At 32.1% G+C, this 20,827-nt stretch overlaps 3 protein-coding genes across 3 annotated transcripts; 1 reads left to right on the top strand and 2 right to left on the bottom strand.

The window, feature by feature from the left end:
• Positions 1–3,367: 3,367 nt before the first annotated feature.
• On the top strand, positions 3,368–4,348 carry LOC125875895 (uncharacterized). The gene has a single exon (XM_049556957.1). It carries the CDS (start codon positions 3,437–3,439, stop codon positions 4,169–4,171), a length of 735 nt encoding a protein of 244 aa, XP_049412914.1. The 5' UTR covers positions 3,368–3,436; the 3' UTR covers positions 4,172–4,348.
• A 4,356-nt stretch (positions 4,349–8,704) lies between these two features.
• Positions 8,705–9,688, bottom strand: LOC125875896 (protein MIZU-KUSSEI 1). Its single transcript, XM_049556958.1, has one exon. The coding sequence runs from the start codon at positions 9,529–9,531 to the stop codon at positions 8,818–8,820; it is 714 nt and encodes a 237-aa protein (XP_049412915.1). The 5' UTR covers positions 9,532–9,688; the 3' UTR covers positions 8,705–8,817.
• A 1,207-nt stretch (positions 9,689–10,895) lies between these two features.
• On the bottom strand, positions 10,896–19,580 carry LOC125875892 (meiotic recombination protein SPO11-1). The gene is made up of 18 exons (XM_049556952.1): positions 19,459–19,580; positions 19,231–19,330; positions 18,068–18,141; positions 17,575–17,676; positions 17,170–17,243; positions 16,668–16,684; positions 16,022–16,091; positions 15,903–15,939; positions 15,644–15,691; positions 15,491–15,549; positions 15,395–15,426; positions 15,192–15,297; positions 14,795–14,915; positions 14,644–14,707; positions 14,443–14,559; positions 12,865–12,940; positions 11,635–12,070; positions 10,896–11,124 (listed from the first exon to the last, which is right to left on the bottom strand). Exons 1-16 carry the CDS (start codon positions 19,511–19,513, stop codon positions 12,928–12,930), a joined length of 1,089 nt encoding a protein of 362 aa, XP_049412909.1. The 5' UTR covers positions 19,514–19,580; the 3' UTR covers positions 10,896–11,124; positions 11,635–12,070; positions 12,865–12,927.
• Positions 19,581–20,827: the final 1,247 nt, after the last annotated feature.

Below are 20,827 nucleotides of genomic sequence, written 5' to 3'. Positions count from 1 at the left end.
ATTTGAGATTGAAAATTCGTCAGATTTTCTGGGTGGGGCAGCGCACCACCAAGGCGCCAGAACTTATGCCCAAAAGTTTGGGGGCTGGAGTTAGCCCCGCGCCAGCAGTGCCCCCCAAACTTGAGACAAAAGTTTGGGGCCTGGCACCCCGCGCCACTAGTCCGCCAGGGGTCACCTGTCCTTTTTCTTCCGTGTTTCATTCCTGACGTGTTCCTTTGAGTTGTGACTGCGTTCCCTTCTTTGCATTAGCTCCTAAAGGCTCCATTCGAGAATTCCTACATGTTCCAATCACATGTCTTAATTTATATTAAAAACTAAGGTGAGTCTAAGAGGAAAGTTCAAGAAGTCTTTTTGAGTTATTTTAAGGATCTTTTGTAACAACAATGGTTTTGAACTAATTCTCTGAGTAAGTAAATATAAATGTTGAGGAGAGATTTGATTCGTGATTGAGAAAGGATATAAGGAAACTACGTATTCCCAAATGTAATACTTTTACGTTGAAAGGGAGAAACTTGATTTCTAAATGAGTTTATGAGTTCAGAGATATTTCGGGGCATTACCTCTTTTAAGAGGATCATTTGATCTAATTCATCATATAGCCAAAAAGGAAGCAGATAACTCTTTGGTTCTTCAAAAGCTCTTTTCAGTTCTCACAAAGGAAAGAAAAAGGTATTAACTTTCATCTTTCATTCTTCCATTTTGCTGCTTCAATTTTGCTTCAATGTTCCATGCATTAAATATAGTAACATTAAATTCAACAATTTCAACAAATTTTTTTAATTTTTATTTTTTTCGGTAAATCCCGAAAATGAGTAATTGATTAATAAAAAATAGGAAAAATATGAAAAAAATATAAAATTAAAAAAATTGTTGAATTTAAGGTTTCTATATATTTGTGAATTTTTGGCGTTAATTTTATATTTGCAAAAAAGACCAGACATGAATAGTTACAACAAGGTACGTTACAATCATCCATAAAAACTCCATTCTTACTAAGTTATACCTCCGCTATCTGAAACACTCCTCTTTCTAACTGCCTGCAGATATTTTGTCAACTCATCAACATGACTTGCCACCACTATCAATTCCACCTTTTCTGTGCAAAGATGTAAATATGTATAAAACCTAGCGCAAACACGCATAGGCAGTGCAATAACAAATGTAATATATAAACAATATGTACTTATATATATTACCAACCTATTATAAAAATGATTGTCAAACGTATATTGGGCCCACACGGGCATCCCCATCTAGTTGTTATAGAAAAGTCATTAATTAATGTGAAAGTAAAAAAAAAGTTTGATTGGGGTAATAGTTTTTTCTCATCTTTCTTAAAGATTATAACTTAAACTCCTTGATTATGTCATTGTTGTGTCACTAATTACACAAAATTACGTAATTTAAATGCTAAGAAAGATGACAATTTTATTCAGCAAACCAATTAACTCAAGTTACGAATACCACTAATATACCGACTAATTACTCTGTACTTTTATCAGGGAGACTCAAATTACATGAACTTTGCTCAATATTTTAAGATGTAATTTTTTAAAATCTGATTAACATGAGAAGAACTGCGTTTTATAGTAAAAAAACTAATCAAATTGACTCTCAAAAAACAAAATGTGACAAATAAAATGGCTAAGTAATAAAAAAAACTCTAAAGAAACGTGAGAAAATCTATCACCCCAATATATTAATCCAACGTCATTATTAAAAGTAGTGACACAACAATGGCGTAATCAAATTAATGTCTATCTTAATTAACATATGATTAACAATCATCCTCGTAATTAACATAATGGGACAAGTGTCTTATATTTTAATCTTCAACTTCTGATATTTTTCTCTAAATCTCACAAATAAGATTTGTTGAAATAAAAACTAAAAGTGAGAATAATTAGCTCTCTAAAAAAAAAAACTAGACAAAATAGCCTTAAAAGTAAATAAATTACTTAGCATTTAGCAATCTATCTATATATAAAAACCTTTGAACTTACCCCAGATAGATATTAATTTTCTCTAGTTCAATTTCATTGTGCATTTGATTGAATTGACACGTACGAAAGTTCAATTCAATCATAGACAAAAAATTAATAATATTAATAGCATAGGGTCAAAGTAACTCAAATATCAGCCATAAAACAAAGCAAATTAGTCTATTGATTCATCAACACACACACATTTTGGTTAAGTGGGACACCTAAAGATTTCAATAANTCCATACTTGGTTTATTCTTTCCTTAGAGGAATAGTTTGGAGATCTATAAATTGAAGATCCCTATTCTCATAGCATAACATAATAGAATCCACAATGTAGTCGTTTAGTGAGTTTTGTTTATGGGAGATTTAATCTCTCAACAGTTTTAATATTTTTCTTTATATTAGTTTTCATATAATAATATTAGTTTTTAGTATAAGTTTTTGTCATCTAATATATCAATCATATTATTTGCAATTGTAAGCTTCCGCATAACGCCCTAATCACCCTTAGAACCCAACATGAAATTACCCCAAATAGATATTAATTTTCTCTTGTTCAATTACATTGTGCATTTGATTGAATTGACACGTATGAAAGTTCAATTCAATCATAGACAAAAAATTAATAATTATTAATAGCATAGGTCAAAGTAACTCAAATATCAGCCATAAAACAAAGCAAATTAGTCTATTGATTCATCAACACACACACATTTTGGTTAAATGGGACACCTAAAGATTTCAATAATTTTCATTTCAATTACATAAGCTAATGAACACATCAAGATTGAGTAAATGGATGAGTATAAATCAATAGCTATTCCCCCACTTCCACATGGCAATCCTACTTCATCACAAATTTACAAACACACTACCCCACCCCTTAAAGTTACCATGTACCTCCGGAGTATAGATAAATACAGATTCAGAATTTGAATTTTTTAAAAATAATTGAGTGATGTCACGTGAATATTACATAAAATAAGATCGATGCTAATGGTGTCGTAAAATAAGATTCATGTTCTTTTATTTCTTTCGATACATGTAACAAGAACAATATCATGTCCAACGACTAACATGGTGTTATAAACAGAACCTAAAGAGGATAGGATATACACAAATTTTATTTTTATCTTGTGTGAAGTAAAGATAATATATATTTGATATATGTCATAGTTATAAATAAAATGATTGTGAATTTAATTTTGTGACTTTGGTACAATAAAAAAAAAATAAAAAAATCTATAACCATATATGGGATCTATTATTATCCAAATATTTTGTCCAACACCTAGTGCATTATTAGATCTCTTCAAAATGCCTATAAAAAGGCACCAACCTCTATCAAAGTTCCTAGATACAAATCCTCTCCCCCCTCTTTCAAAAAAGGAAAGGACAAAAAGATCATATATAGAAAAAACATAATTTGACAAAGAGCTAGAGGAATGAAATGAAGTACCAAAACTTATTACAAAATTTGGCCAAATTTATGGAGAAATTCACTCAACTACTTGCTTCAATTTCTTTATTTTCATTTCTATTTTCCTACTACTCATCTTACTTCTCATCCTTCTTTACCTATTATTATTCATTAAACTTCTCATTTTCTACATTTCCTTTCCAACTTCTAAACCATGCTATGGATAAAAATTATGTATTTTTAATATGCAATGGTATATTCTTAGTCCTCCTCGCTAATACTTCTAGCGAGGAGGAGAAGGAAGAAGAAGAAAAAGAAGAAGATGATGGATTCTTGAACGGATTTCAAGAATCCAAATTATTACCTCTATGCATTGGTACTCGAGCCTCATATTTAGAAACAACAAAAGAAGAAGTACATGCCCAACAACGCGAAGATGAGATGAGCATACAACTCAGTAAGTCTCATGAAGTACCGTTAAACGTTGAAAACTCAATTATGACAATTGTGGAATATGAGCAAGATGAGTCAACGTTAGAAGGGGAAGAAGGTGGTATTGGAGGGGAAGAATGTTCTAGAACCTACGAGGTCGTAGAGGAAGATAATTATGAAGAAAATGATTTTTTTACTGAAGAAGAAAGTGATGATGAGCCATTGAATAAGTTGAGTAATGAGGAATTGAATAAGAAATTTGAAGAATTCATAAGAAAAATGAAGGAAGAAATTAGAATTGAAGCTCGTCAACAATTAGTCCTCGTAAAATAATTAATCAAAATGTCGACCTGTGTGGAAACAGTCTCTAATACTTGTATTAGAGTAGACTGTCTACATCACACCTTTTGAAGTATTACAAACTTCTTCAGACTCTACTCTGTTAACGTGAGATCTTTGTGCAACGAGCGGCTCATCGGAAGTAATTAATCAAAATATTCACCTTCTTTATTGTACATGTTGAGTTATTTTCTTTTCCTATGAGTATTAGTTTTTTTTTTCTTTACATTTTCTAGATAATTAAGGTATGTAGTTGTAATTAATTCTATGGAATGTACATTATTATAGTTTGTCTTTAATGAAATTCTTGTTTATTCCACGTTGCATCCACGTACAAGGAAATTGAATGACATTTAATTTTAGTTAAATCATAAGCAAGTAAAAACTATTAAACTTGTCCCAATTAGAAGCATTCACAATTAATTCGAAAGCTTAGTCATTACTGTACCGACTGCGACAACTTAGTATTACAAATTAAATTTAAGTTATATACGATACTCGATAGTATCACATATTTTTACATTATCAGATTAATTTAGTCAATTATAGCAGATTTTTTTAATTTTATTTTTCAAAGTACTATATCAAATTCAATAAAATAATATTTTAATTATTGTACGCGAACTTAATTTGATGGTGTAAATAAGTTAAAAAGTTTTAGTTTGGATGATTTGATTTACAAGTAAATATGAGCTAAGCCCTACTAAAGTCGCTTAATGTTTTGACTTAAAGAAAGTTAATTTGGCCAAATCTAGATTTTTTTTATGTGAAGATCATCCTTATCACTACTAATGAGACTATTGATATTCTTCGATGGACTAGAATATTATTTTTTAAAATTTTAATTATTATTTTTATGAACGAATAATTGATCATTCTTATTTTTTTAGATGTATAAAAGATAAATCTCGCTTCAGTATGATAGCGTTCTATTAATCGTACTAAAAAAATCCTGTGTGATAAGTTCGACCAAAAAATTATGCTTTCAACTTTGAAATCTTCAAAAGATCTCAAGTTCAATCAATTTGATTATCCTTGCGATAAATTTTATCTAGATATTCTTAGTGCAATAGTTCAACTTTTGACACTTTGAAAGTTTTCTACCGTCAATAACCCTCTTGAGCCTAATTTATTCTTGTCGATACACAATAATACAAAAGTGAAATATAAAAAAGACATAAATAAAGTAGGGAGATATTAGCAATTGTAAAGATTCTTTTCCTTAATTATTGGGATGGCATGATTCTTGAAGTGTCTACAATAATAGATGTCAGTGTGGGAATAATAATATTAATTATAATAATAAAGTAGTCAATTGTTAATTAAGAATCCACATGCAATGTATTTTTATAATAAATTTACGTTTTATGCAAAATGCTATAAAGTAATTATAGAATAAAATTGTATAATAAATAGAATTGATAATTAATCTAATTCGAAGAGTAAATTCTTGCTCAATTGGATTCGTTCGATCATTTGGAAAGTATATCACATTTTACATAATTAGAAGCAATGAATATTGTAAGCACACAAGATTTAAATCTGATGGTTATAATAGGTATAAAAACTAGAGATAATAATTTGCAAAAATAAAACAAATAACTCACGTATTCTAGCCCTATTATAATTTTTCTTGATGAAAATTTTGACTTATCCTAACCAACAATATAATTAAACTAGGAAAGAGTTATCCCTATATCAAAAAAATTGGCAACTCTATTTTCACTATGTAACCATTCTAATTTCACATTTTAAGTTAACAAAATTATTCAAGATATAGTCCATTCGTTTGCATATGACTTCTATCTTCTATTGAGAAAAAACTTGAATTAACTAATTAGCACATTCAATCGGTTAAATAAAAGACAACAGCTAGATATATAATATATGTATAATTTATGTATATTGACTTAAAAAAGTAAAAAGTAAATCCGACGATTATTAATTTGATTTGTATGAAGACTCCCCAGATAAAAAAATACCAAAATGAACAATTATATATAAAAGGACAACCAATAAAAATCTAGCTTAAATGTCATTTCCTAAAATCCATATATAAAAAGACAGAAAAATGTACGTAAACCCCTTTGGAAAATAACCCCTTTTTCAACTTTATTACAACAATAGACACTTGCAATGCACTAATTGATGACATAAAATAAATATTCGTGGGATTGAAAGTGACTTAAATTGTCATCTTCTAGACTTTTTAGCTGTACACGTGGCATGAAATTTTATGATTTTGTACTTGAAATATTTGTATATTTGTGGCTCTAATATTTTTAAACTTTTTACCATTCAATTTCAAGAACCTCATATGGATTTGTATTATGGAAGGGTTCTTTTGGCTAGCATTTAAATGGGACCTCTTTTAACTAAGTTTGGTCAATCTCATAATGAATGAAATGTTGGAAATTATCAATTATGTGGACATGATATAAATTTAATTGCAAAATACAGTTGATCGACATGACATATGCATCTCATAAAAATGTAATCAGATATATATAGATTAGTTTCAATCAGGGCCGGCTCTTGCTTGATCCTCAAATTTTCATCAACAAAAAATTATGTGTTAGTTTTTTTAATTAAAAAATAATTATTTTTGCTTAAAAAGTATAATTTTAAACAAATATATATTATTTTATTATTTTTAACGCCATTCAAATNAATGAATGAAATGTTGGAAATTATCAATTATGTGGACATGATATAAATTTAATTTGCAAAATACAGTTGATCGACATGACATGTGCATCTCATAAAAATGTAATGAGATATATATAGATTAGTTTCAATCATAATATTTAATTTTTAAAAAAATATTTAACTTCTAGTTAGTATTGACAAATTTCAGACAAAAATCCTATGGTTCCTTCTCCTTATGCAAATCTTCAAATAAATTATCTGAAGTCTACTTATATTTTATAATTATAAGTAATATATCACACTTCATATTCAATTTTTTTCCAACTTTAGTTCATAATTCTAAAGTTGATTCTAAAATGGCTAAATTTGTAATAAAAATAAAAATATTATGAACTTTTTTGCTTTACCTTTAATAGAGATCCTAAAATGTTCATTTCGCCATGCATCTTATTTATTGAAATCATATCAAACTATATCACTTCATGTATTGATCTACATGATGCAAATTTGATAAACATGTACACTTATTATAGGCAAATCTATTCAATCTTGATTAAAATCTTATGTATTAATCAAAAGAACAACTTAACAATTTTTTATGATATTCTTGATTTATACAATAATCTCGAATTATTATAAATTGTTAATTTACATGACTCCCCACCCCATCCCCACCCCTCCTCACCTCTTTTGAATCTATAGTTGCATTTTTTTTAATCAATTTTCGATACCTGCATTGAAACTCGACTATTCCATAGTTGCATATCTTCAAATACACATTAATGAAAGGTCGGCAAGATCTAGAAAGAACTTGAGGACTTCAATTGAAAAAGACCCCTCATGATATTGACAAACTTCACTTGATTACTACTTGTGGCTTAGATTTATGACCATTGGAAATTCTTTTTTCTTGAATTTTAGCACTTAACAACAACAAAAAGAAGACAAACAACTTAAAAGTTATTGGATATTCATTCAATTAACATTAGCTTTCCTCCTTACACAATGAAACAATTGGCCTAATTGATTATGTCAAAAATGACACACAAAAATCATCTGATTGAGTAGGCATGTACAATTGATCTAGAGGGTTGATTACTCATTATCATAAACTTAATAGTATTGCACAAATATTTAAAAATACATTACATATTTGACTATGAGCAAAGTTATTATTCACTCTGTTCTTATTTATATGTCACCATTTTAGATTTCATGTTCCTTAAGAAACTATGTAAGTTTACCATTGTACCCTTATTTAGTGTTCTCTTGAAGTCAAGTTTTTTTTTTTAAAATGAACATAAATTAATTTACTTTGATTAATTAAATTGACCAATGAACATGAATTAATCATTTAGTTTTCTATGATGGTCAAATCCATACTTTAAAGACTAATAACTCCCAAGCGTAAATAGGAATAATACTGTTATTTATGTATATGTTTTGTGAAATGTAAGTATTAAGAAACATTTATTTTTAGTAACGACGACGTATAAATAAGAACGGAAAAAGTATTGTATAATGTTAACTTGAAGTTGGTGTAGAAACTCATATATTTCAAATTCTGAATCGACATTTGAAGATAAGTATGTTAGACAAAAGGTAGCTAATCAAGACTTCAACTTAAAATCATTCCTTTTAGCAATTTTGTCAAGATGTGAATATTATTGGATATGATATGTGTATGGAACTCCTTTACAAACAAATTGAGCCAAATTACAATGATTTAGAAGAACATGACAACAAGGAAAAAAGTTAGATAGCCAAAATTTAACACTATTTCATGTTCATTAATCTTTTTTTTTTAAAAAAAAAAACATCCATTCACCAATCAAACATCAGAAAAACATTCTATACGTAACAAACATGAATACTAATCGAACCAAACACATATTAGATGTAAAATTATATTCTTCATTCAAGTTTAATACTTTGATCCCTATATGTTTCTTTGACAAGAAAATTAATCTTTTATGATAGTATATATTTGATCAAATCCTAACGAAAAAAATACTGAGCTCAGGACCACTGGTGCCATTGGGATTCATCATATAATAAGTCTCTGAGTCCTTTGATCCAACTGTTCGTTCAAAAAAAGCTCTCATATACGTAAGTTCTCCTTCAGAAGACTCAGTTGGTAGAACGCCAGCTCCCATAGACACAGCATGCAGATTCTGCATAACTTTAAGATCTTCTTCTGTAGGTCCTCTTTTTACAGCATACCCAACTTTTCGCCCATTGCAATACATAGTCCATATAGGTTCATCAATTAATTTCAGTTTCTCCGAATGATTCTTTTCACACTCCAAAGCGATTCGCACAAGTCCAGATCCCATATCCTGGAGAAGTTTACCTGTTTGAATTGAAAGTTCCAGTACAAGCAACGGAACGCCTCTTGGATTTTCTTGAATTGCAAGATTAACTCTAGCTTTTCTAAACCCAAAGAGAGTACCTGTCATCTGTTTTCCTCCATGTATATGCCCTTCGTGCAGCCGGTTAGAAACGGGCATTTTGCACGGAGGGTTTATTACAGGGAATGATCGGAAAACGGATTTTACACGACGGAAGAGTTTTGTTGATTTCCATTGACCTTTTTTGTGAGATGGTTGTTGTAATAGAACTGGTGTAGGAGGTAACCGGGATGGTGAGCTAGCTGGAGCAACCACATTTCGTGATTTAGATGGAAGTGTTTTTGGTGATGGCATAATTGTGTGTGTTTTGTTGAAACAGAGCAAGTGGTAAATATATGATAAGTGCCATAGACGTGGTGGTGGTGCTTAGGGAATGGAATATGAAGTTGAAAGCACGTCTGGGAAATAACAAGGTCAATATAGCAATACTTTTATTTTTAATTAATATTTCCTCCGTATTGTGAATTATTTTAACTCGACACGGAGTTTAAGAAGAAAAAAGAGAATTTTGAAAGTTGTGGTTTAAAATAAGTGATATTGTGATAGATATTTGTATGATTATGAGTATTTAAAAGTTTAAATTGTTACTTGATATAGAAATGTGTCATTTTTTTTTAGACTGACTAAAAGAAAAAGTATGTCGTATAAATTAGGATAGATGGAGTAGTGGGTGATTTGATATTCATACCATGTTCTATTTCTCTCTCATGTCTTTGTCTCAATTTATGTGACACTTCTTTTTTTCGAGAGTTAAATAGTTTAAGTTACCAGGGATTTGCTAATGGAATCTTTAATTTTGTTTTGAAATGAAATTTATATAATTGTAAACTAAGCAAAAAGTATTATAAGTCATAATAAGTGTCAATTCAAAATATTTGAAAGATATTTGAAAATTTTACAATCAAAATAAACTTGTTTGGATCTTGAAATACGACAGGTGCCACATAAATTGAAACAGAAGTAGCACTACTTCGTCAATTGTGTCTATATGCTTCTGTACATATATTTCTTTCTATGTGTGTTGATGTAACACTTATCATGCTAAAATCTTAGGCAAATAATAGCATGAACAAAGATGAAACTGTAAAGAGCAATCAAAGAGCATACACGCACACAACAATTATACACATCAAACAAAGAAGCAATTATTCGTTTTGCCAAATAGGTTGAGAATGACATTTTGTTGCAATCAAATTGTCTAGACAGGAAGAATGTATATCATTACATGAAAAAATCAATCATTAAAGATGCAAATGATCAATCTAGTAGAGGAAGCACAAATAAAAAACTATAATTTTAAGCGCACTAATAGAGCATCATTTGACCAGGGTTCAAGTTGTGAATACAGCCTCTTGCAAAAGGTAAAGCTATGTACAGTAGACCCTTGTGGTCTAGCTCTTTCCCAAGAAAAAAACTATGTTGTTTGGTCTCTTCAAAAATGTTGATCGGTGCATGTCTAATCCTTCAAAAGTAGTGCATTTTTTGGAGGATCAGACATGAGTGCAGCAACTTTTGAAGAGTCCAAGCAACATTGTTAAAAGGACTATGAAGCAAGAAATGAAATTGCAAGGCTGCTTGTTCAGTTCAAATATTGGAAAATAAAAGGCATAGTACTTCAGCAGCAACAAATATACTTACCAAAGTAAAGCATCAGCTACCTTGATGAAAATCCAACAAGTATATTTACTTGAGTGCAGATGAAAGCTGTTTAACTTTGAACAAAAAGAAAACATATTCAATAATAACTACCCTATAAATATATAATGTTCGTTTTGTAAACAAAATTAAGAAGAAAAATTCACGCAAACAACTTCTTATTGTCACGGTGAAAGCCAACGAGCCATTAAAATCTCTCCGGTTCTCTACATATAATAGCTGTTGTACGGCCTACAATGATAAGATTTATAAGAAATCAAGAAAAACTCAACCAAATTCAGGAAAGAAAATACATGATTTAGAATTTTTCTCAGTACTCTATGCAGATATAGCCTACAAAGTAGGTCGGAAAAGAAGTCTACGAAGCAGAGGGGCAATGGATGCTCAATAAGATTAAGTAAACATGTTCTGTTCAAAGGCGGAGACACCCTTTAGTAAGGAATGCCCTCCGACACCAGCAAAAGGAGTTTCCTTTTATATATGTCCGCGTATATTATACCAAAATATAATATGTATACATACTGTATAACAGGCAAACAATACTTGGAAATAGTATGAAGTTAGGCCTCAAAATCAACATTGTCCTAACCCCTTTATGCAAACAAAACAAAAGGCGTAAATTCTATGTACAACAACAGAATCTAACATCTTTACAAAAAGAAGCAATAAACAATAAGTACTATGAACAATGACATTATGTTGCTACAGTTGAAGTTGTCATCTTCATATGTTGGAACATACCTAGGTGATGGCAGAGCACCGGAGTAATAGTTGGTGGCATAGGAGTCTTGTGCAGTCCCCCTAAAAGGATATTGGTAATTGTGGTGTCCCTCATAGCCATAGTTATATTCGGGCAACGACCTTCTTTGCATAAAAGGACCACCAATAGAACTATAGCCATGGCCATGGCCATGACCGTGGCCATGACTGTTATAACCATATCCATGATTATGAGAGCCATATCCATGATTATAAGAGCCATATCCATGATTATAGGAACCATATCCATCAGTCATATGACTATTACTCAACATTGGGTGCTTAAGTCTCACCCATTTCACCTCTGCATGGTTGCCAAGGCCTGATCTTGACAACGCCCTCAAGAGGAGGTTCGGATCAACTTCACCAGAAATCTTGGCCGTCCCATCTTCAGAGTCTATTGTTACAGAATAAACACCTATAAAATAAATAAAAATGTGTTAAAAACAAATAAACCATAGTTGTCTTCTCTTCTTTAAGTTCCTTATCGTGAGTTCATGGACGGAGCTACATGTTTTGAAGAGGATTTAATCATCTTTGTTACAGAATTACAGTATACAAAAGGGTAAAAATTTCACTTGTGACCTAGAGGTTGAGAACCATGACATATCAGGAGACAAAAAACACTAGGTGATTCTTCCCATCTATCCCAGCTTTGGTGGATAGAGTAATAGGTATCACATGGAATTAGTCCAGGTGCGCGAAAGCAGGAGTCTTCAACACAATATATGTAGGTTCAATTCTTGCTATCCCCTTTCCCGTACCCTTCCATAACCCCTCATTGCACCAGAAAATTTTAAAAAGGTTGTCTAAACAAAAGTGAAGGTTTTAGTTTAGTGGTAAAGGTGACCTAAAAATTGCTCTATGAGTTATATTCTTTGCATCTTTTTAATCCTATTATCACTAGAATTTTTGGCTCCCTAGGATTCACATATTCAGATTTGCATAAAAAGGGACAAAGTGAACAGAAGAAAGAGCGCTTAATTATATTTTACTTCCATATTTCTTCAACTTCAAAGAGCCATAAACCATGTAAGTTTAAATTTCATAAACTAGGTGATTTCTTCTTATTTGTCCAACTTTTGGCAGAGAAGTTATCCACCAAGTAGAGGTGGAATTAGCCGAGGTACAAACAAACAGGCTCATACACTACGATTATTAAAAAGAAAAAACAAGTTCTACTAAGAAATAAAAGCATATAGAACATATTACCGCATATAGAACTCAAAACGTCCACCATCTTCATCTTGCATGCATCACAATGAACGTCCACTTTCAAAATACAGCCCTAAAAAAAGACATAATTGATAAAAGAAAAATTACAACTTTCAACTAACTAAAGGAGAAAATTATGATTTTTTTGATGAAAGTGAATCATACCAATTCAGCAAAGGGTTCCATTGAATCAAATGAAAGAGCTACTAAAGTTGATGAGCAAAAAAATGGAGGACAAATTAACGAGTGCAATGTAAGTAGAGGTTGAATTATTGTTTGTTTATGAAGATACTCCCTCATTGATTAAAAGGAGAAAGAAAATCAGATAATTATATCAAAGATTTTATTACCATTTTCATATAATGGTAACCAAGTACTAAATTCTCTGCATTTGGTTTTTATTTTTGTCAGCTTTAAGTAATTTATAAATCAAATCTTTACCAAGATTTTGTACTTATTATTTATGTCACGGAGATATTTATTATTATTATTCTATATTTCTATTGTTATTACTTTTAAGATTTTCAGTAGAATACTCTGAATCTATTATGCTTGGTCTTTATTTTCTTTTAATTTAATTAATCCTTTATCACATGTTGTATTGGTGTCAAGCTTGATCCATAATTTGCACATTAATTGTCCAAATATTCATTAGTGAATGACGTCATTATTTAAGGAATATAATGATTGCAACAAAATTAATTCATTCCGAAAGTTGAATCAACCTAGGTTGAGGAAGTTTAATAAAATTAGATCAAAACAATTAAATGTTTTTCAAAGTGATATCTAATTTTGGTTTGTAAATTGTAATAAAAATAAATTACTTTAGCAATTCAATCGTATAGGTAAAAAGTAACTTTGCATTAGACAAGTTCTGTCTGTTATCATAGTTCATAAATGAGTTTGAGTATCTATGTGTTGGTGTTTTTTTTTTTTTGCATGAAGAAGAAATATAATCATTGTTCAATCTCAAACTACTAGGTTCTTGCATCTTAGCCAATTACTACGTGCATAATCTCTTCGTGTAAAAAAATGCATACAATCAAATGATTAATAAAATATTTACATGTAAATCCAGTGATAAATAATAATCAGTAACTTGGTAAAACGATTCACAAACATGATATCACTATACCAATATATATAACTTGAATCCTTTTTAAAAGTCCGTATTTCTTATTGTCTACTTTATCATGATTCTACTTTCCTGGGCAAAATAACAACCAATATAGTGTCATAACAAGTTAAACGCGAAAATTTCAACTTACATCACAAATAATTTGAAGAATTAGGCTTTTTGGGGTCTTCAATCTATTCTGATGTATCATTTAAGACGAGATACAGTGACCAATTTCAATCTGTATCAATCTGCTTAATGTCACTGCACATTTGTAGCTCGATATCCACAACCGTTGTCGTGAAAAAATTAATAGCCAAAATGACGGAACATGATGAATTTGACATAAGTGACTAGTTAGGCTGTTCTTTCAAATGATAACTACGTGAGCACATGAAAAATACTTTGAACTTCTCGTGCTAAAGAACCAAACAAAGATAGAAAAGATTCAGATGTACCCTCCATTGTGGATCTTTGATGGTAGATACTCATGGGACAAGAAAGTGAGTGAATGGACAGACAATGCTTCAATCTCAAACTTAACTCCTTTGTGCAACAGCAGCTCCAGTTCAAACCTTAGGACGTGGAGAAGAGTCATATGAATATTTTCAGAACCCGAAGTCTTGCCATTAACATTAGTTAGTAGTATGAAATTCTACCTCCATTGTGGTACTTCTCTTTGCAAATAACATCTCGGTAACATTGCTTCGACTTTCCTCTTATCTGACTAGATTGCACAACCAGTCATTTGTGACGAGTTGTTTTGAGAAAAAGCTATAATGAAACGAGACATGATTGTGTGAATGTTACCTTCAGTAGTTAAAGGCAGGAGACATTGCTGTGGAATGCTATAATTGTCACAATCCTGGACAAATACTCCAAGCCATTGTATCTCAGAGACTCGTAGAAAGGTTGCGTCATAAGCCATTTGCTTCAAAAATCATAGAAAGATATGTGTTACCGAAGAACACATCATTCTATCAATCCATCTAATCTAACTACTCTATACACTTCAACTTAAAGTGTCTCGCGTTCAATGCTTGATAGCTTGTGATAGGAAAACGATGATGAATGTATGACTTTTCTTTTAGAAATGTGAACATAAGTTTGGACTAACTAACAATAGAAGCATAGACTGTTACAGTGAAAAGGAGGAATGTTAGCAACTTGTTCACATCATAATAACAACACACTGAATTATCCTTACCAAAGAACCGAATTTGTATGTAGTTAAGATGTCAAAGCCATATGGATCACAATCTACCAGGCAGTACACAGGCAAATGCAGCTTGTCAATGAGGAGACGCAGAAACCTACCACAGGCAAGCAACATGAAAAGACAGAAATATGATTAATTGAAGTAGAATTCATCTGCAACAAGTTTGACAAGGTGAGCAACATGGGTCTAACCTCCTTGTGGGAACATCAGGATAACCCCTTCCCTGTTAAAAAGAAATTATGGAGCCAAGTATGTGTGGAAATTCTCAGAAAACAAAAGATGCGTACTGTTATCACAATGCAACGGTTCCTCTTGCAAAACTGATCATTTGCTAGTCGCTGGAAAACTGCATGATGAACAATAAATAGTGGCCTTATTTATGAACTAGGAATACCTTTCCACGACTGTTATAGGCTTGATATGCTTATAAATAGTTTTACCTGATTCCTTTTCCACAACTAAAACATATTGAGCAACACTAATAATATCTTATTCAAGCATTAAGGGAGTAACAACTACAGCCATAGTCTGAGAAAGCAATCCATAAAGTCAAATTACAGGATGTATTCAATAACAAAGTGTCCATTTAACTTTATGTTTTGCAATAACTGAACTTGCACATGTATGGAGTCCGCAAACTCATGTTCATGTTTAACCATGTTAAATTCACAATTCAAACGCTTAGACTCATAAGGATACCATCAACCTCTTCAACAAGGACCGGAATCGGGTATGCCTGCAGGAACCATCATAATTAGATTGTTACACAACTACAGAAACCCATCTTAGGATTCTTAGCTTATAACTATCATTCTTACAGTGTGAGGATTGCCAATGCAGTTAATTTTCCTCCCAGATTCCACATACCGCAGCCACCCCATCACCAATCTAGACCATAAATAGTTGGAAGAAGAATTTTATGACCGAGAATTGCAAGGAACTATTACAATATAAACAAAGGAGAGAACCAACTATATATCGATCTAAAGGAATGGAAAAAACTGTCATGAGGAAAATGCAACAGCAGTACATTTATTGGGAACTTCATTGGTGAGCAGTTTAAACTAGATCTACATATGCTACCGATATCTTCAAAAGTAGGCCAAAAATGATGATGCAGTAATACTCCTTAGAGAGTGACATGCTTTCTCCGGGTTATAATGAAATTTTACCTTGCTCAAAGTACAAAAGTTTAATGTAACATGATGGACGATATCAAATCTCTCAATCATGAAGTACTTTGCTCCCCAAAGAGGAATTTAGACATATACGAAGCGACATTGAGACAAATACAGGAGGTATAAGCATAATCAACTGAAGAAGAAACATTTGAAATTTTCAAGAAGAAAAGATTGCAAATATTATGTCAAGTATGAGAAAGAACATTGCATATAATGAACCCAAAATGTACATGTCTAGAAGCACACTCCTGCAAGGCAATATAAACTGTATAGAGGCACGCACCCATTTCCAACAGACACCTGTAGAAGGCAAGCATCAAAAGAATATAAAAGGTCAAGTTTCCTACAAGATTAGCAATAAAAGAGAATAAAATAATCATTTGAATGATGGGTATACCCTAGTCTAGCAATATCCTTTACATCCTCTGAAGTCGATATTCAAGTTCTATACAAGAACAATATTCACATCCCTCTAATCAAATATACTAGCAAACCCCTCCCCACTCCTCATGGTATGGCGAAGGCAGGGTCAGATACTTGTGATCTACCGTTTTGCATGTCAAAAGCATGTATAAGTAAAGCAGAATGACTGTTTCTAATATCAATCAATATTCTGAACCCTAATTGAATCCTCCACTGTAAAAAATGAACATGTAACTAAATAAAAATAGAAGAGACTGTGAACCCGCTCTGTTAAAAGGTTCCCAACTTAACAGTGAACGACATGTGGATATACATCTAAAATGAGTCTATTTTGATACAGAGAGGAAAGTAGATTGACATACCACATTAAGGTTATGCCGACTGCATTGCAAGAGGATGCAGATGTCATTAATTGCCCGATCAACAACAGATTGTTCTGCATTATAGAGTGCAAAAGAGAGTGATGAGCATATAAGGAGGAAGAAGCCTTCTGAATATATACATTTTGCGTTAGAGATCTAAATCATGGCACATTTCTAGCAACTGAGTAAGCTGAACTATACAACAGCACATAAGCATTTTCCATGGAAGAAAAACTTCATAACCAATCACAAGAATAATTCAAAACTGATTCTAGAGTACATAATGTCCAACCATTTCCTATGAAATTAACAGGGAAGTAACTACACTGGAACACCTAGCATTCGTCCAAATTTTTCTTCCGAAAAGAGGATTCGTTGGAACACCAGAGGTCGATCCAGATTTACCTTTAAAAACAGTAGGATGCATGTAATATATGTCTCTTTTTGATCCATGCCTGTTTTCTTGCAGAAGTTGTTGAACTATCACAAGAACTCTCAACAAAACATCTGAAACAAAAACATAGAGAGGAAGTAACCCAGCAAGGTTCTATGATGTTAAGCAGATTGGAGAGCAAAAAAGGCCTTCAAGTTGGTTTGACCAAACAGAAAAGGAAACTGAGAGAGAAAACTTGTACTACCCCACCCCACTCCACCTTCCCCCCATGGTGCATCCTGTGTAACTTCAAGGAAAGGGAGGCTCATATAGGAAAACAGAAGAACAGAAAAGTCAACTTAACGGGGAAATAGTTCTCCTGGTAATTTTGTCACTTTTCAGGGAGGATAGCAACATTTAATTATCATTCCTACCCTCTTCACTATCATATCATTTCTTGTCCAACTATGTGATGAAGATCAGCAGATAAAATATACAAGTATTATTTACTCTCCCTAGACTCACCAAGCCTACGTGCATGGCATTCCCTCTTCAGGGATATAGCTTCCTTGCCAGTCGACAAACCAGAGCTGCAAGAGCTACATAAATTAAGCAAAGACCATTAATAATACCACGACATTTGGATGGTCTTTATTAGCCATTCAAACTCCAACTTCAGTAAATTTCATTGTTTTTATAACTCCGTTCAACATAACAATTACCACTAGTACTTATTAGTGTCTCAGTATAGGCAATGGCTTCTATGAACAAATCTCTCAGTATAGACTGTGCTCATTCTTCTTCTGAGCAGGGCACTTAAAATAGCCATTCGTTTCTTCTCTACATTTTACTTTTTGGAAGGGGTTGTGTTGAGGGGGAGCAGGAGCATACCATCTGGAATTCCACAGAATAATCTACCAAGCCCAGTGCTAGCAACATTCTTAAAGCACCGTTTTAAACCTGTGTGAATCTTCATCAGTTGCAATTTTCAGTTCAATTATGTCAAGGATAATCTCTTTGGAGGCCTTGTAATATAAAAAGGAACAAAACATCGTTGTGTTTATTGATAGGAAATCAACAGTAATTCAGTGTAAATTTTCGTGTTAGAATTCTAAAATACTGATTGCAATGACATTTCAGACTGCAGCACATTCATTGTTTTCAACTAGATCTTCGAAAAGAAGGAAAAGAAAAAAAAAACATTTCTAAGCTTAACTTGAATTGATAATCATATACTCAAGCTACCAAATAAAATCCTCACACACATAGGCGTCTTACTAATTTCCGAAAGTGTCAGTAGAGAAATTTCTGAACCAATCGAGGTAGTGTTTTATTAATTCATAGGAAATCAACAGTTTAATTCAGTGTTAATTTTCGAGTTGGAATTTTAAAACACTAATTGCAATGAAATTTCAAACTGCAACACACATTCACTGTTTTCAACCAGATCTTCCAATTAGCAGAATGGAACAGATAATGGGAAACACTTCGCTCAGTACAGTAAATTCTGAACCGATTAGTGTAGTTTCATTTATTATTTATAGAAATCGACAGTTTAATCCAGTGTTAGTTTTCGTATTATTCCAAAACACTAATTGCAATGAAATTTCAAACAGCAGCAAAAACCAATCCTCTAAGCTCAATTATGATTGATTATTTCATATATTCAAGCTACCGCTGCTTCTTACCAATTTCCAGAAGTGTCAGTACAGTAATTTCTGAACCGATCGATGTAGATCAACGGTGCCCTACCTCGAGCGAGATCCTCAACAACGGAACGAGTAAATCCTGCAAAACAAAATCAAAGTATATATGGCTCAAACGCGAAGACGATTCGTTGAGAATCAATGTATTGAACGCGAGAATCGCAATGAATTTTCAGAAAACAATTGAAGTTTAATGGAAGCGCTATCTACCTTTGATTTTCCTTATGAGTGTTAGTGGCTGAGTGTTTGAACGCTTTCCCTCCATTTTCTCTTCCCTCTGCAGGTTCACGTTGTTTGAAAATTGGTAAATCCGAGCTTTATAACTGTGAAGTTCTGCGCGCGCAGGTGTGTTTGGCACCAAGGTCAACATTTTCTATAAAATATTTTTTAATTTTTTGATATTTTTTATTGGCTTAAATGTTTAATAAAATATTTTTTCAAGAAAAAATAATTTTTCTACGCAGAAGTAAAAGAAATATTTTGCGCTACTAACTTTCAACCTCACCACTTACCCCATTCGGAACCGACTTTCAATCCCGACCCTCACTCAATACCTGACTCCCAACCTTAACCTCAACCTCAACCCTGAGCCCAGGGCCGGCTCTTCCCTTTGTAAAATAAGGCTTATACCTTTTGGAGGCCCCAAATTTTTATCAAAAATAAATTATGTGTTAAATTTTTTATAGAAAAATTGATTATTTATGATAAAAAGTATATTTTTTTAAAAAAGATATTATTTTACTCAGTTTAACATATGTTGTCCTTTGTTAAAAATAAGAATTAATAGTGAAGAGGGTTGAGCAAAGAGCATTACAAATTCTTTTTTATTTCGTTTCAAGCATTACAACAAACATATAGAAATGTGGTAAATCAAGTCATCATCTTCTTGTATCAGATTCTATGGTTCTAACTCTTATCTTTATTTAATATTTTTAAACTTTACTTATAGAATTATATTAACAATTCATATTATTATCACCTTACTGAAAGGATGTTTTTTAATACTGAGTTGATAAAATTTTACCTAAAATCAATAACTGAAAAAACAACATTAAATACTAATATTTTTCATCTAAATAGTGTAAGAAAAATAAATTTTGAATAAATATGTATACGAAGTTTGTTTATATTTTAGGCATCAAATTGAAATTTTGCTTTAGGCCTCCAATTACGTTGAGCCGCCCCTGCCTGAGCCCCAACTTCGGACCTTGACTTGGGATCTAACTTCATGACTCTCATGTCCAATTTCGATCTGAGACCTGCCCCAGTTTCAATCCAAGGCTCACCCCAATTTTGATCCAAAACTAGACCTTAACCTCGATTCGAGACCCGACCCTAACTCGAGATCAAGGTCCAGTCCTGGCTTGGGATTGGATCTTCGATCTATGTTCAAGAAAAGGTTGAGATTAGGTCCCAAGTCACCGTTGGACCTTATTTTGGCTGGAGTTGAGTCTGGGTTAAGTTATAAATCGAGAGCGATATCAAGGTTAGGGGTTGGGACCTAAATCGTGGTCAAGATATGTGTTGAGATAGGGGTCTTGGTCCGTGTTAAAGGTGGAGTCAAGGTTCATTTTAAAGG

This window comes from Solanum stenotomum, chromosome 9, assembly GCF_019186545.1.
Source record: "Solanum stenotomum isolate F172 chromosome 9, ASM1918654v1, whole genome shotgun sequence".
Classification (NCBI taxonomy): domain Eukaryota; kingdom Viridiplantae; phylum Streptophyta; class Magnoliopsida; order Solanales; family Solanaceae; genus Solanum; species Solanum stenotomum.
Note: the sequence above shows the minus strand (reverse complement) of the source record. Positions and strands in the feature narration are given on the sequence as shown.